The 16,099-nt window shown below is 29.2% G+C and overlaps 1 protein-coding gene across 1 annotated transcript; it reads right to left on the minus strand.

Annotated features, from left to right (window-relative positions):
• Positions 1-1,150: 1,150 nt before the first annotated feature.
• On the minus strand, positions 1,151-14,133 carry LOC145836494 (lactase/phlorizin hydrolase-like). Its single transcript, XM_082944292.1, has 31 exons — positions 14,090-14,133; positions 13,731-13,849; positions 13,213-13,376; positions 12,646-12,850; positions 12,367-12,516; positions 12,089-12,204; positions 11,656-11,851; positions 11,277-11,365; positions 10,757-10,955; positions 10,434-10,563; positions 10,006-10,156; positions 9,716-9,811; positions 9,400-9,510; positions 8,917-9,117; positions 8,487-8,629; positions 8,117-8,342; positions 7,863-7,956; positions 7,428-7,597; positions 6,974-7,181; positions 6,555-6,717; positions 6,253-6,358; positions 5,505-5,582; positions 5,354-5,445; positions 4,916-5,084; positions 4,338-4,573; positions 3,868-4,057; positions 3,361-3,612; positions 2,841-3,006; positions 2,027-2,114; positions 1,593-1,750; positions 1,151-1,338 (listed from the first exon to the last, which is right to left on the minus strand). The coding sequence occupies exons 1-31, from the start codon at positions 14,131-14,133 to the stop codon at positions 1,151-1,153; spliced, it is 4,698 nt and encodes a 1,565-aa protein (XP_082800418.1).
• Between the last annotated feature and the right edge of the window lie 1,966 nt (positions 14,134-16,099).

Consider the following 16,099-nt stretch of genomic DNA (forward strand, 5'->3'; position numbering starts at 1 on the left):
AACTGAGAATAACTTAACATGAAAAATAAATATTACTTGTATAAATTTAAGTAAAAATACTAACCATAATAACCTTTTGCTTAGATTGAAAAACTTGACGTTTTTATTTGTATTAAATTATACAAATAGTTGAGATCTATGTGATTCCAGAATATAAAAACATCATTTTGTCTGTTTTAAAATTTTAAATAAAAAATCTCGATTCTTTATTTACTTACTGCAAATGACAACATTTGAAAACAGTTTAAGAACGCTATTTGTCTAATTCATTTTTTGTCTGTTATTAGTTTTGTAGTTTTTATAAAAATTACAAAATTCAAAGCGAACAGACCTAACAAAATAAGCATAAAAAAACGTTAATGGAATTGATAAAATATCTAAAAATGTGCATTTTCAAAAATTTTAAGTGTAACAGACTTTGAGAATGATTTACTTAAAGCTGTTGCAGTATTAACTTTAGAACATATATAGTCGTAGCACAAAAACATCCACAAACTGAAGGTACTAGTTTAGTAGGTATTGCAAACAACTCAAAAACTAGACATGCTAAAGTTTCTTTCACCTTGAAGTTTTTCTTTATATTTTGCTTGTTTTTTGGCTTTTCGTACGTTGTAATCTGAAAACTAGATTCATTAAGTTTTTTGTTTATTACAACGTTAAAACTTAACAAAACTGATATAAAGCAAAATAAAATAATAAAATAAAAAAATATGTTATTCAGTTAAGCTCAATTTTTTTGTTGTTGTAGTTTTATAACATCACTAATAACTCTACTGAAATTTTATCAAATATACGGCCCTTAAAAATCAAAAACATAAAAACTTCATGATTTTAAAAGGTGTATTTTATGTTTCACTTTAGTCTAAAACGTAATATCGATAAAAGTAACAAGTGTTAAAACGATTACATAATAAACTTTTGATGAGAAAAAAGTTATATAATATGCTTTTCAAACCATAATTTATCAAACTAAAAGTAATAATTCGTTAGAGATTAATAGAAAGTTATGAAGTACCTTAAAATAATAAAAACTACTTTTTTGAAAAACAAAGAATAAACCTTAAAATTGTTTAAAAATTTTTATTTACTTTTAATTAAGTTAACATGCATGAGAATGAAAGCAAACAAAAAATAGTTTTATTGGAATTTGTTACTTACCAAAACCTATAACTACAAGAACGAACATACAAGCCAGAGCAATAGATACACCAAACAACACGTTCAAAGCAGTCAGGGCTGAATCTAAATCAAGCTCCTTTCCTAGAAACTCCATCTTGAAGTTGACATCCTGAATTTCAGGAGTGTTTTGCGTAGGACTAGGTATTTCAGGTCCGGGTACTACAAAATATATCTTTCTTTAAAACAGTTATAGATGGCTTTTTTTAGTATAAATCTGCACTGCCTATCTAATAAATTTAGCTGATGCAACAACTAGTTTTCAGAGTTTATATTTAGTAATAGGTGCTTAGTTTTGAGACGGTTCTTTTAAAATCCTATTGTAAAATAACTTTATTTGAAAAGCAATCTAGATAAGAAAAAACTATATTTTTTGAAACAATTTAGAAACTAAACCAAAGGTTATTCATAGTAACCTGGATCTAGTTCAACACTTTTGCTGCAGTATTTCAGCTCTTCAATACCACCTGGCGGAAATCCGTTTCCTCTAACGATCTGCTTGTAACATTCAACTGATTGCTTTGCTACCCTTTCCCGCGTCGGGTCGGTGAAATTTATCCAGTACATCCCGAACCTGAGAATATTGTGAGTAATATTTATCAATTTTAGCTGAACAGTTACTTATTTCGCATTGTAATAAACACCTTCTTAGTTACAATTAGTTACAATTAGCATAAACAAACTAAACTCATTTCTGGATACTTTGAGTTTTTTCTAATTAATTTTTGCAAGCAAACAAAATCAGCATTTATATTCAAACCATATATAAAACAAGCTAAATCTAATGAACTAGATTATGAATTGTAACTGTGTAATAAAGCAAGTATTAGTATAGTACTAGTATTAAAACCTCTCAGCATAACCATATTGCCACTCAAAGTTGTCCATCAACGACCATGCGACATATCCTTTTACTTTTACACCGTCCTCGTTTATTGCTGGTTAAAAAAGAAAACGTTTAATATATTTTAAATAGAATGACTATTTGGAGATAAGATTATTTAAATTAAGGTTTTTCAAACTTGTTTTCATAATTACTTATAGAGCATGAATTAAAAAATTAACGCCCCTTTGATTAGATATCGTCCTGTTACTAGTTAACTACCAATTTATGTTTCCCCTTTACAAGTTATTGCTCCTAATAATATATTATTAATAGGTTTTTAAACTTAATTGTATATTTTTTAAATATAAAGTTACATAATTATGATTTAATTAGTTTTATATTTTGTGTAAAGTTTGTATTTACCTATTACAGTTGACTGCTGGGTATTTCTGTATTTTGGACAGTATTCAAAAGTGCAAATATACATTGTATGTTCAAAAAATAGTGGAAGGTTAACAATTAAAAAGCAAAAAAAAACATGTAAATAAATGTCTGAATAGAAAAAGATACATCAATAAAAAACTTTTTAAGTTCTTTTCAATTTTTTATATATTGATTAGTATTTAGTATGCAATATACAAGTTATTCAAAAAAGTTAGAACTCGATCCTAAGAAACTATGAAAAAAATTTGGTTATACAGGTTTAAAGTAACAAAAAAAGTTAGTATAATTCAAGTTTAAAACTAAAATTTTGGAGAAGTTTTTAAATCCCTATGCAGTAAAAGAAAAGTTCTTGACAAAAACTTTAAAAAACTATATTAAATACAAAACTTATAACCTTTGAGTACTTCGTTTAAATATCCCACAAGATATTCCTTTCTCCAATAGTCGTTCAGCTCATGATAAGTATCTACTTCCGCAAATCCATTTTCAGTAACAAATATATCAGGGTCGTTGTATTGCAGCTTAATATATTGTAGCATGCGTCTAATTCCCCAAGGAACCTAAGAGTCAAAAGAACTTACTCATTGAAATGGGAACAAAAACATTTGTATACAACAAGGAGTAGGAATAAAAAACATCAATAGATATATAGTTTTAAATAAGTAATTTACAAGTTTATTATAAAAAGACGCTTTGTTATACGTTAAGAATATTAAAGTCTTTACACTTTCCTAGACTATCTCTTAGATTCTTTTAATGATTAAATCAAAAACTTTTATATTACATGTATAAAATTTTCATGAAGTTAAAAATACCATAAAATATCATGGCCGGAATCCAATAAACAATAAGCATTTATCAAATAACTTTATAGTGTTAGTATCATTTAGTATTTTTAATTCTGTAGCTAAAACCTCGTACGGCCAATATGTTCCTTCAGCCCTGGGCCACGTGTAATCGGCGTCCGTGCCGGTTTCCACGTCGTCTTGGTAACCGACGGTTGAAGGGTCGGCATGGGAGAAGGTTTTAAAGGCGAGGCTCGTCGTGTAATGATTGAGGCCGAAGAAATCTGCCGATCCGCGGATCATTCGTTTTTCTTCCTCAGTGAAATGCGGAAGTCTCGAATTGTTGAATCCTTGTTGGGCGCTTCTCTCCCCGATCATTGTCTTTTGTTTTTTAATTTTTGTTTACTGTTAGTTATATCTGCAGGAAATCTATATATTTTAAATGTATTTGCTTAACATTATGGATGTCTTGACTTGTCTTAAAGTAACTAAAAGAATATAACATTTTTGATTTCAGTATTAAACTAAATCTAATGAATATGCTTATATTAGTATACGTTGAATTTTTTTAACGTTTGATTAATTAGAAATAAAATTTTAGACTTACAAAGTCACATATATAGTATTCTATCAAACCTTCATAATATTAGGGTAATCCCCATCGACGAAAATAGGTTTGGCAAACCAGCCGAGAAAAAACTCTATATAGTTGTCCCTAGCAACATGATCGACGTGTTTGTGCGGGCTGCGAGGTTCCGTCCAATCAGAATTCATTGAAATTCCCACGATTCCACCTTGCACAAGTTTGTATTTATTCTCATACAACCTGTAAAATGTATTTTTTTTTTTTTTGATAGTTAAATTAATGAGCCAAGTGCATACGGCTGGTTTGGATTAAAATCAAAACCTAGTTCATCACATCTGAAACTTATGCTTTGATTTAACTGATTTTAAATTCTGTTTAAATTTACACCTAGGTTACTTACCAAGACAACAAAAAGAATATTATTCGTTCTTAACTAAACTTCTTAGATTTAAAACTCAAAACTATTAAAAAAAATCCAGTAACAGATAGTATTAATCTTACTAACTTTTTTTTTCTTTACCTGTAAGCCATAGCGTGTGCCCTAATAACGTTGTGGGCCGCTTTGTAATCCAGGTGTCCGTTCTTTTTCACGTTTGGGGCCATTATGCCGTCGCCGTAGCCCAACCTGGCGATTTCCCACGGCTCGTGGAAGGTCACCCACGTTTTCACCCGATCCCCAAACAACCGGAAACACAAGTCCGCATAACTCACGTATTTTTTGATTATCCGTTCATCCGGCCACCCTCCTATTTCCCACTGTTTCAATTAAGTGAACAATTTCTACTAAATTTATTTATAAAATTTACTTAAAATTGCAATTTATGTAGAAATTAATAGAAATAAGATATTGTTTTAAATATGATTTGTTCAATTGATTTATTTGAACAGATGCTACAAGTTTTATTTATTTATGCTAGTTTCTTAAAATTTTGATATTACATTATCAAAAAACAGGTTCTTATATGATTTAAATCAGTTTGAATATTTTAGATAAAGTTTGTAAAAGAAAAATATATTATTTTAAACAAAACTTAATATCGTTGAATAGACAAAAAAGTAACATACAATTTGAAATAAAAGATCAATTTTGTTTCAAACTTGAAGCTGAGCCGGGAGGTCCCAGTGGTAGATAGTAACCATCGGTTTAACATTTATATCGATTAACCGGTCGATAAGCCTGTTGTAGTAGTCAACTCCTAGTTGGTTAATAGAGGTGTTGTCTGTATACGAACCGCTAGGCAAGACTCGAGGCCAAGATATACTAAACCTAACAACATGAGTTTAAAACTTTTATATAAGAACCGCTGTTTTTTACACTAAGACTAGATAATTAGATTGATAAGAACTATTGACGATATTGACAAAGTTTATTTAATGGGCTGTTATATTTAAATAAATTATAGGTATAGGTTGCTTAAGTTCAAGACTATACTTTATTGAAATTACTTTGTTTATTTATTATTAATTAAAACCAAATGTATGAAACAATTTTGTTTTTGCAAACTTTTTACTTTTTGTTTAATCCTTTTAACTCACTTGTAACTATTAAGCTGCATGTTGTTAATTGCTTTGATATCGTCTTCAAGTTTGTTGTAAGAATTACAAGCAACATCGGCAGTGTCTCCGTTCTGTTGCGTGTATCGTGTTTTTAACATGGAAAGATGCAAACAAATGAATAGAAACTTACTCGTACGAGACCCTCTGTGTGGGAGGTTTGATCCCAAATACTCAGGCCTTTGCCGTCTTGATTGTATGCCCCCTCAACCTTTTAAAGTTCTTAAGTATTGATAAACAAATGCAAAAAAGCACTATTTACCATAATGTAATATGTACAAATAATTCAATTAATTTTAAAATTTCATAGCATAGTATTACATATTAGTATTTATGCTATACAAAACTTTTTTAAGAGCACGCTCTAGCAAAATCAAATCAAAAGTTCCTAAAACATTAATTTTTAGTTTTTACTTGTTCTTTATAAAAAAAAAACATTTAATAAGTTTACATATTACCGTTAACAGTAAGAATATTCTAGATTTAAGTATCTCAAATCTTCGCTTGGTTGTGTCTTGTTCTTCGTGATTTTTTTGTCTTTATCAAAATCGTTTTAAATAAAAAGTCTTTTTTTATTTTACAAAAAAATCTAAAAAGTTATAAGTACTCGTTACATTGCCTAAAGTGATTTCAAAAAAAAATATTTTTTTTATTTTAATTAATTAAGAGTTCTAATTTAATTGCCTACTGAAGACGAATTTTTTTGAAAGTACTTTAGGCTATGTAACGAGTACTTATAACTTTGTAGATTTTTTTGTAAAATAAAAAAGACTTTTTATTTAAAACAATATTACCGTTAAATCAGACAATATTGAATAATTTTTCTTTTATTGTAATTCTGTTTTTATGACGCATTACATGAGTTTTTAAACAAATAAAACCTGGTAAGATGAGGTAGCAATGGCCCAAATAAAATTTTCTGGAAAATTTCCTGATATTCTCTCATCTCTTTGCAGAGCTGGAAATCCATTCTTTCTTATAACTTCACTGTTTTTTTTTGGTAAAAATAAAAAACGTTGATGGTTTTTTAGTAAAATAATATATAATCTATGTTTTTGGAAACAAAATAAAATGTTTTAAAGCTAAAATCATTTCTTATAGACTACACAATTTTTGTGTTCATAGTTAGTTTATCATAACTGACAAAACTAAAACATCTGATTAAAATTTAAAACCAACAAACTTGTAAAATACTGATGATCTTTTTGCCGTTCTCGGTCTCGACACGTCGTCGAAGTCGACCTGAAAAAGTCCGAACTTTGTTTCGTAACCGCTCATCCAGTTGAAGTCGTCCATGAGTGACGCAACTGTGTAACCTCTGACGTCAACCCCATCTATTTTCTGCGCTGTTTTTTTTTTGTGTTTATAGGATACTAACAAATACTAAAAAAAGAAAGTTAGAAATGCGTCAGTTGTCAAAACTTTCAAGTATATTTCTATATAAAATTATATAAAAAAAACTCAATTCTAAAATGCCTAGCTTTAACTACACACAGGTTAACAACCAACAGTTTTAACACACAGGTGTTTATAAGTCAGTTCTTCGTTTGATTATTTACATATAAAGCGATAAACAAATTCATATAATAACGAAATTGCAACCCTTGAGGGCTTCGTCGATGTAGGTCTTCAGATAATCGATTCTTGCACCGTCATCTGTTTCACAGTTGGAAGTTGCCACACCGTTGCCGGTGATGTATATTGGTGGGTTTCCGTACTCTTCCTTGATCCAGTTCAGCAACCTTCTCATCCCGTACGGTACAAACTGGATCCACTCAGGATGACCCTGCCGTGCTCCCGGAACTGCGGTCTGTTGTTTTATCACTATATTGATCTGTATTTTGTTGTTGCTCAAAACTAGCTTACGAAGAATGGTTTGTTCTAAATAACTATTAAGGTTGCTTCGATAATGTGTCAACTAAACATTTTTACAATATATATAAGAACGCTACTATATTTGCATTATGCTTACCAGAAGTGATATAAAATTAATAAATTGTATAAGAGCTATAACATGGATGTTAGTGTTTTTTATTCAATTTGCTTTTTAACAAACACGAACTTCCAAAGTATCTCTATCATTCTGCCAGTTCGGAGGATCGGCAGGTTTTTCCTGATGAGTCACAACTCTTGAAGTGTAGCTGGCTAACCCAAAGAAATCGTAACTTCCAGCTATTTCAACTTTTTCTTTTTCTGTGAACTCAGGCAAACGAGATTTTGTGATTCCTTTAAGTTTGTTCTATTTAAATATTATAATTTTTATTGAAAAAAAAGTATATATCCGTTTAAACTTTATTAACACATTCACTAAGGAGTCTACAACATTTTATTCCAGATAAAAAGAGCTAAGCATGCGTCCTTTTCTTATTAAAATCAGTTTTGTTAAAAAATAAGCAAATGAAACAGTTCAATTTAACCGTACATATTAAACATCATCTTGCATATACTTTTAATATTTTTTGCTAGTTTGTTTTTTAAAGTCCTTGCTTACCTGCGGCCGCGTCTTTCTTAGCAACGTAGTCCTTGGTTACAAGCGGGTAATCCCCGTTCTTGAAAATTGGGTGACCGAACCAGCCCATGACTGACTGCAATTTTACGTTTATCTTTATTGAATAAAAAACTTTTCACACGATGCTTGTATATCATAAACACTTTTTATGTTTTACAACTGAGTTTTTTTTTTCTGAACAATAAGGCTTGAATAAAAACGAAACTAAAAAAACAACATGAAACAACAAATTTTACCTGCAAGTATCTGTCGGCGGCGGCAACGTCTTCGGGATCATCAGGGTTTTTCGGTTCGGCCCACTCAGTACTTAATGCGATGCTGACGACGCCCTCTTGTGACCGCCTGTACTTTCCCTCGTACAATCTGTACGCTTTCGCGTGCGACCTTATTATGTTGTGGGCGACAGTGTACGGCGCGTACCCCGGATCGTGAATTCCCGGGGCAAACGTGCCGCTTCCGTATCTACAAATAAATATTTTACAACAAAAAGTTTGCTTTGATTATCTATAACGAACAAAATAAAATATTCAGCTACACTTTAAAATTGTAAGACTTGTTTGTGTAAAAGCTTTGGAAAATTTGCAAGCAGTTTAGGATAAAACTCACCCATGCCATGCAACGACGTACGGTTCGTTAAAAGTTATCCAAGTTTTGACTCTGTTTCCGAAGTTGCTGAAACAGAAGTCGGCGTAATTTTCGAAGTACTCAATGATTGTGTCGTTTTCAAAACCTCCAATATCTTGTAGGCTCTGAAATAAATTTATAAGCTTCATGTTTTTTTTTTGTATCAAGCATTTGTATACACATTTTATAAAAATAAAATACTTTTTAATAACAGTTTTTATTTATTATAATAAACTTAATGTTTTTTATTTTAATCTACTAATAGATCTACAAGAGATTTATTTAGAAAATGTTCATTTTAATTAAAAAGTTAACGGTCCAAATTTGCTACGACGAAAATTTTCTCAAAAATTTTTATTTTTGTTTTACAGTTTTGTTCTTATAAATAGATCAGAATGTAAACAAATTTAACCTGAGGCAAATCCCAATGATACAAAGTAACTACAGGTTCAATGGAATTTTCGATCAAGGTGTTGATCAGTTTATTGTAATAATCAACACCCATTTGGTTGACTTCGTTATTAGTTCCGTCGGGGAACACTCTTGACCACGAAATAGAAAACTTGTACTGGTCAACTCCTAACATCTTTAAAAGAGCCACATCTTCATCGACCTATGTATTTTGTTATAAATTTTTTTGAAAGTTATATTTAAACAGTATAAAATATTTAGAAATTATAAATTAAACTAATATTAATCAACACAATATTCTAAATAGAAAAAAGTTAATTTTGCTTAATACTTCAAAATAAAAAACATTTCTTCTATTTCATCTGTGTTTTTACTCTACATATAATACAACAAAACAATTTTCTAAAAACAAAATTAAACATTTACATATCTGTCTACACTTTCTATCACTGTATTACCACAAAATACTGATAAAACAAATAACCTTGTGATAACTGTCGCACGCAACATCACCGTTCGCTGTTTTTCCACCTTCGTGTGTGAAAGTGTCCCAGATCGATGAACCTTTACCGTCAGAGTTCCAACCTCCTTCTACCTAATACACGCTTTATACTTAACATGGCTCAACATTTTGCTTGAGGGTTTCGTTTGCATGTTTTTGCAGAAAGTATAGTTTTATGTGAAAAATGTATTAAAAAAGCAAACCTTGGTTGTTTTTATTAGTTTCCAGAAACTAGTTTGGAAAACATGTTTAACATATCTTTTAGCTATAAACGAATTTTATTTTCATAACTTTTTACCTGGTAAGCTGATGTAGAAACACTCCATTTAAAGTTTTTTGGGAATATATCGTAATAAAACATATTTACCTCCCTTACTGGTTGGCTACTGAAATTCTGAAATACAAAAATTAACAACTTAAAGTCGTTAGTTTGATTTACCCACTTTAATCTTTCTTAACTTTATACTCTGAACTGTTTGTAAAACTAAAAATTGTTTTAACTTTTTTTTTTCTCATTATAATATTTGCCTTAAAAATACTCGTAGATGCTTGTGATGGAATTTTGGACGCGTCCATTTGTTCAAATACTTTTGACTCAGAACTAGCTAGTAATAGTTTTTCTTTAGTTTCTCTTGATATTTCAGAGAAATTTCCGAACAACAAACTAGTGTCATTAGCCATCTTATTTGTTTTCATCAAATTTGAAACGAATTTTGCGGAATTTCTTGCAGTTCGATCCCTAAAAGTAAAAAGTTTAAGTTAAATTTTGTCTAAGTATAAGTGTTTATATTGTAAAACTAGAATAAAGGTCACAGAACAGTATAATTATAAAAATCTTAAAAGGGATATTATAGTATTAACTCTTTTTCTTAAAGGTCTAAAAAATCAAAAGTTGATAAATTACAATGAGGATTAATAAAGTTAGGTTTTTATATTACAAAAAAGTCATTACTTTCTTGTTTGATTAATATAAGGTATAGTATTTTTATTATAAAGTTCATATATTTCCTACTAACTTATTGAAACCAGAAGAATAGAAGTCCACATTGAAAAGCCCACTTCTTTTGGTGAACCCGTGTTCCCAGTTGAAACCGTCCATCAGCTGGAAACTGAACCCAGAAACATTTACTTTGTCCATTACGATTGCTAAAAAGTTTAGGTACTCAGTTTTTTTTACATATACAAGTTTATTGTTTAAAAATGTTTTTCTGTAATTGTAAGCTTTTAAATGCTGAAAACGACTAAACACATTTGAAATGCATTCTGTTTTTAACTCATATTATTTGTCATTTATCGTATAAACAACACTTTATTAAACAACTATTTATACATCTAAAACCTTTTAAAACTTCGTTCAAAACAACGTTGTAGTAATCCACTCTGTCGAAGTCGTCAAAAGTCACGTCGGTTTCGTTTACATGGTAACCGACGTCGCCGACGTGCACCGGTGACGACTTTTCATAAGTTGATGTGACGTAATAAAGCAGCTTCCTTGATGCGTACAGAGGATTGGACGGATCCGGTGCTGCTGTGGCGTTCTAGAATAGGTTTTTCCTTTATACTTTGTTTCAAAACTTACAAGTACTGATAACTTTTTAAGTGTTTTAAGGTGCTGATCAAAAAATGTTTTTTATTTACATTTTAAACTAATTTAAGACAATTTTTTAAATTTAAAATTATATATAATTTTTTTATCAAAAGTTATTAGTGTTTTTTTCGTAGCACTAATATACAAAGCCTATAGACTAAAATAAAATTCACTTATTTTCAAGATAAGCTTTAATTTTTCATAACAATTTGTCGATAAATTGTATTTATGGGAGTGTTTTAGCTGCACTAAACATTAACAAACAACTAACCATATCACTAAAATAGTGTTGCGAGTTCATTTCTTCATTTGCAACGAGCATTACTGATCCCGGTGCAATCCAGAAAAAATCAGCTGATCCTGTCAACATGTTTGAAGAAAAAGGTTGTTAAATTTAAAGTACGTTGTCAAAGTTTTGTCATCTGTTTAAGTTAAAATAAGCATGCTAGAAAAAAAAAATAGAAAAGTAAAGAATTTAATGCATTACCATTTTTAACGACAGTTGTTTAGTCGAGTACAATAGTAAAAGATGTACTTTTAGTTTTTTTTAAATTTAATACTAAAGCAGAAAAAAAGTTTTTTTTGTTGTATTAAGTAATTAAATACTCGCATAGTTTTAACAAAATAAAGTTGATTAAGTTCTTTAAAACCTTTAATTATGTTGATTTCATCTTGTGTAAAAGAAGGAAGCCTGCCTCCAGTGATGCAATCCTTCATAGATTGAGGGTAATCCCCATCTGCGGAGAAAATAGGGTTTGCGAACCAGCCGAGCGTGAAATCAGTCATGCGGATTGCCGCCACCATGTTATCTGAATTTGCCCAATCTGAAGGTTCGAACCAGTCAGACTGAAGTGCGATAGATACCTTAATGTTTTACAGCGAATGACATTTTGAACATTTATTAAATAAAGTAGAAAATTGTGTTGAAAAAAGATAAAAGTTATAAGTAATTAAGCAGACGAATACTTTTTTATATAATTATAGTATATATATTGTTTTTTCATACAAAACCATAATTTAAAATTTTTGTGCACTCCTAAGTAACTAAAATTTGTATCATGGTAAAATTAATAGAAAACTGACAAGTCCTGCTTGTGATGATTTGTAGTTGTCGTTATAAGTATTGTAAGCTAGTGAGTGAGCAATTAGTAAGTTTTTCCCAACTGTGTACGGATCGCTTCCCGGGTTATCTGACTTTCCTATTGAATTATTACATTTAGATTTTTTAAACTCATTCATTTTAAATTAACTTATTTTGTTTGTAAATTTAAATTATGTTTTTGTTTATATTTTATATACAACAAAACCATTACGGAACAAACTTGCTAGTTTTTTAAACCTTTAACTTATACACAATTTACCAGGAGCGTGTGTTCCAGTGACGTAGCCTTTCACCGCCACAGAATGGGGATCGTGTAAAGTTATCCACGTTTTCACTCGATCTCCGAACGTTTTGAAGCAGTAATCAGCGTATTTGTTGAACATTGCAGTGGTACCGACGTTCAACCATCCTAGTTAAGTTAAATTCATTTGTTATTACAGATGTTTTGAAAACATTGAGTTTATAGTATTACTCAAAAATAATTGTTTATGAGCATAAAAAATATTTTTAGTGTTTGTTTTTAGTATTTTTGTAAAACCTCCTTTATCCTGCAGGGCTTGCGGAAGGTCGTAGTGGTGCAACGTCACAATCGGAGAAATTCCCCTTTCCTGCAGCAGGTCGATCATCTTGTTGTAGTATGTCACCGCCTTGTCGTTTATTACGTCATCAACATCGCCAGTTGGCGCTATTCTGGACCACGAAAAAGAAAATTGATGTCCTTGAACTCCTATGCCAGCTGCCATCTTTATTATTTTAGTTCATAAGTTTTGATTTAACAGACATTTTGATATGTTATTAAATAACTGCTTATTTTTATGGTACCATCAACTATATTCTTACAAATTTGAGCATTGTAATTTTCAGTACTTGATTTTTTCAACTTTTAAAGTTTAAGCAAAATATGTTTCTCTGTTTTGTTAGTGTTTTACAATTATTTTTAAGAAAAATATGAGAAGCTAGTTTTTGAAATCGAAGTGAAACAAAATAGCATGGATTTAAAAGATTTGTCTTTAACAAAACTTAACAAACTTAAGTACTACCTTTTAGTGTGAACTATCAAAAACAAAATTCTCTAAAATAATAATAAAAACTGAAGTAAGCAAACTTGAACGTCGAATTCAGCTTTCAAGTAAGACTCAGCAGCAGTGTTCCCGCTATACAAACTTTCACCTTTGTCCAAAATACTTGTAGGATTGTACGCTGTTTCTACGCCTTCCGTCACGGGTATGGTGCTTTTAACACTGCTGAACGTGTCCCATATACTCAAACCTAGATGAAAAAACATTGAAGTTAATAACACTTAAAAGTTTGCTTTGTTACAAAAAATGTTTGTTTTATTTTTATTTTGTTTTGTTGTCGATCTATGCATATCAGGAGTTTGTAATGATTTTATCATCTATAGCACTGAATAGTTTTGTAGTTTAGTATATGAACAACACATTTTTAAATATCAAAGTACCCAAAGTAATACATTTTAAAACTCTCATAAAAGCAAATGTTTATACTAAGTACTGAATGTTGCACACAAGTGTATCACAATTGAAACTCTATATTAAAATTAAACGTTTAAAGTGGTTCTTTTTAATTATAGTATGCTAGTATTTTATCTTATCAAAATCCAACCTTTACCATCCATGTCATGTGCACCTTCTACTTGGTACGCTGACGTCATAGAGCACCATAGAAACGAATTGCGAAAATCACCGTAAACAAAGCTTGACAAATCTTCTCCATTTGCTTTCCTGTTAAAAAAATTGAAAACTGTAGTTTAAACTTTAAGCTTCAATTTTTCTTTAAAGTAAGTTAAAAGCCTAAAGTTTTTTAATAAAAAAATTTAGCTCAAAATAAAATATTTCAAAAAAGGATTCAAAGTAGTATGTAGAACAAATAGTTTATACGATGTATATTTAAATTGTAATAAAACTTAATTAAACTTGAAACTTGTAATGTCTAAAAATATTTCAATAAACAAAAAAACTAACAGATTGATGAAATATGTCCACGGATCAGATTTGGAAATTATCATTTTTGTGGAAGAAACATTGTTATTTGGGTCAAATGCTGAAAAGTTATATTTATTTTAATAGATTTATGTATTGTATTATTTTTAACAAATTAAATTAGCTTACTTTATCTTTAAAAAATTTAAAAAACATTTACGTATTTAATGATTCTGTTAGCTTGCTATAAAACTGTAGTTAGAAAAACAGAGGAATTACGAAAAACAAAATTGGTTATTGATATTTAAATAAATCTATGAAAGGTAATTGCTGCTGTTTTAAGTACACCTAGTTTTGTTTACAAAAAAATATCAACATGAAAAATATGTTTTTAAAGTAAATATAAACTCCTTACGTGATTATGTAAATTTTAAAAAAGTGAAAGGAGAAAATTTTTAATGTTTATTGATCGCAACCTTGAAATTAAGGTATAATTTGTCTTAAAACAGTTTACGTAATAATGAATTATATCTTAAGGTCAACCAAAAAATTCTTGTTTGCTTAGTAAAACACAAAACTAAAAGGCACTTAGTAAAATTTTATTACGAAACTTTCTAACCAAATCAAATAAGACGCTTTAAAATGCTTTAACTAGTAACTAAAGTAAAATTAAAGTGAGGGTAAAAACAGTTTAATATTCCGGTAATGAAAAAAATGGTTTAACTTAACCTAAAAAACCAGTAGTGATGTAAATTAATTCTTTTAACTGTTGAAGTATGTGTCGAGACCTAAAATTTAAAAAACATCTTATCAAAAAAAAACTTAAACTTACAAACAGACTAATACAACTTTATAGAAAAAGTAGATTAATTAAAAAGTGTAGAAAGCTTTTACTTTTTAGATATAAAAATATTTGTTAAATTAACCACGATTAGAAGTAAAGCAGCTTAGTTAAGTTTTATAGACTAAACAAACTTAGCTAATTTGAGTTATCTATAAAGCTGTGTGCAAAAAGAAATATAGAAAGTTTCCATGGTCAAATCATTTTAGTTACAGCTTTAAAAGTTTAGATTTATAAATTAGATTTATATAATGGTAGACGTAATTAAAATAATAATAACTAATGATTAAGTAAGGTAAACATTTTTAATGGCCAAAAATAAAGTAAACAAAACATTTTTCGGGGGTAAACAAATAGCGTTTTTTTGTCGAAAACTTTTAAAAATTTGTCGTTTATTTGTTATACCAATATTAACTTACACTGTTTTTAAGTTCATATGTACTTAATATAACACTCCTTATTTAAAGGAATAAAACATTACTGAATATAAAAAAACGCTTTAGCTTAAAAATTTTAATAAAATAAGTTTTTATATAGTAAAAATAAGTTTTCAAAGCTTATTTTGTCCGACTACTAATTAGATATAATAATTGTTTGAATTAACGTAGCTTTAATTTAAGAATTCTATAGTACTACTTTTAAACCGAATAAAAATGCTTAAAACGAATACTGAAGATAAAAAACTTTTAAGCAAATCAGTTTATAGCAGTAAACAATTTAAACTAAGTTTTAATTTTCAAAGGTGTTAGCGTTTTTTGTATGATATTTTTTTAAGTTCTGTTTTTTTTTTTAAATAAAAACTAAGTTCAATGTGTTGCCTAGTTTTTAAACTGATCGCGAGCAAGAGTTTTTAAGTGTCTTTGTAAAAAACTCGATAAGGCTAAATGAACATCAAATAGCGTATTTATTGTTAAAGTATTACTAAAATACAAAAATAAAAACTCTTTATAGCGTATAAGCTGTACAAAAGTCTACGTCAAATAAAACTTTGATTATCTTAAATAAATTAAAAAATTAGATGGTTTGTTTTTACAAAAAGTTAACAAATTCCATTTATTAAAATAAGTCACATTTCTTCTGTATTAGGTTAACCATCTTAATATGCTTGTTAGTTGAAAGCAGTGGCGTCGCGTGGTATTTTTTTTAGGTGGTGCAGAATTTAAAAAAAATATCAATTATTTTAATAAAAATATGTTTTTACTGTCAAGTTT

The sequence above is a fragment of the Thalia democratica genome, chromosome 5, assembly GCF_965202585.1.
Source record: "Thalia democratica chromosome 5, ktThaDemo2.hap1.1, whole genome shotgun sequence".
Classification (NCBI taxonomy): domain Eukaryota; kingdom Metazoa; phylum Chordata; class Thaliacea; order Salpida; family Salpidae; genus Thalia; species Thalia democratica.

Bases quoted from the DNA above. Each gene is read 5' to 3' on its own strand.
- LOC145836494 (XM_082944292.1), bottom strand. From the start codon at position 14,133: ATGATAATTTCCAAATCTGATCCGTGGACATATTTCATCAATCT. The intron at 10,564-10,756 runs GTTTTAGATGTA...TAAACTTTTTAG, and splicing joins TTTGAACGAAGTTTTAAAAG to CAATCGTAATGGACAAAGTA. The intron at 9,118-9,399 runs GTTATTTGTTTT...CAAAATACATAG, and splicing joins CGTGCGACAGTTATCACAAG to GTCGATGAAGATGTGGCTCT.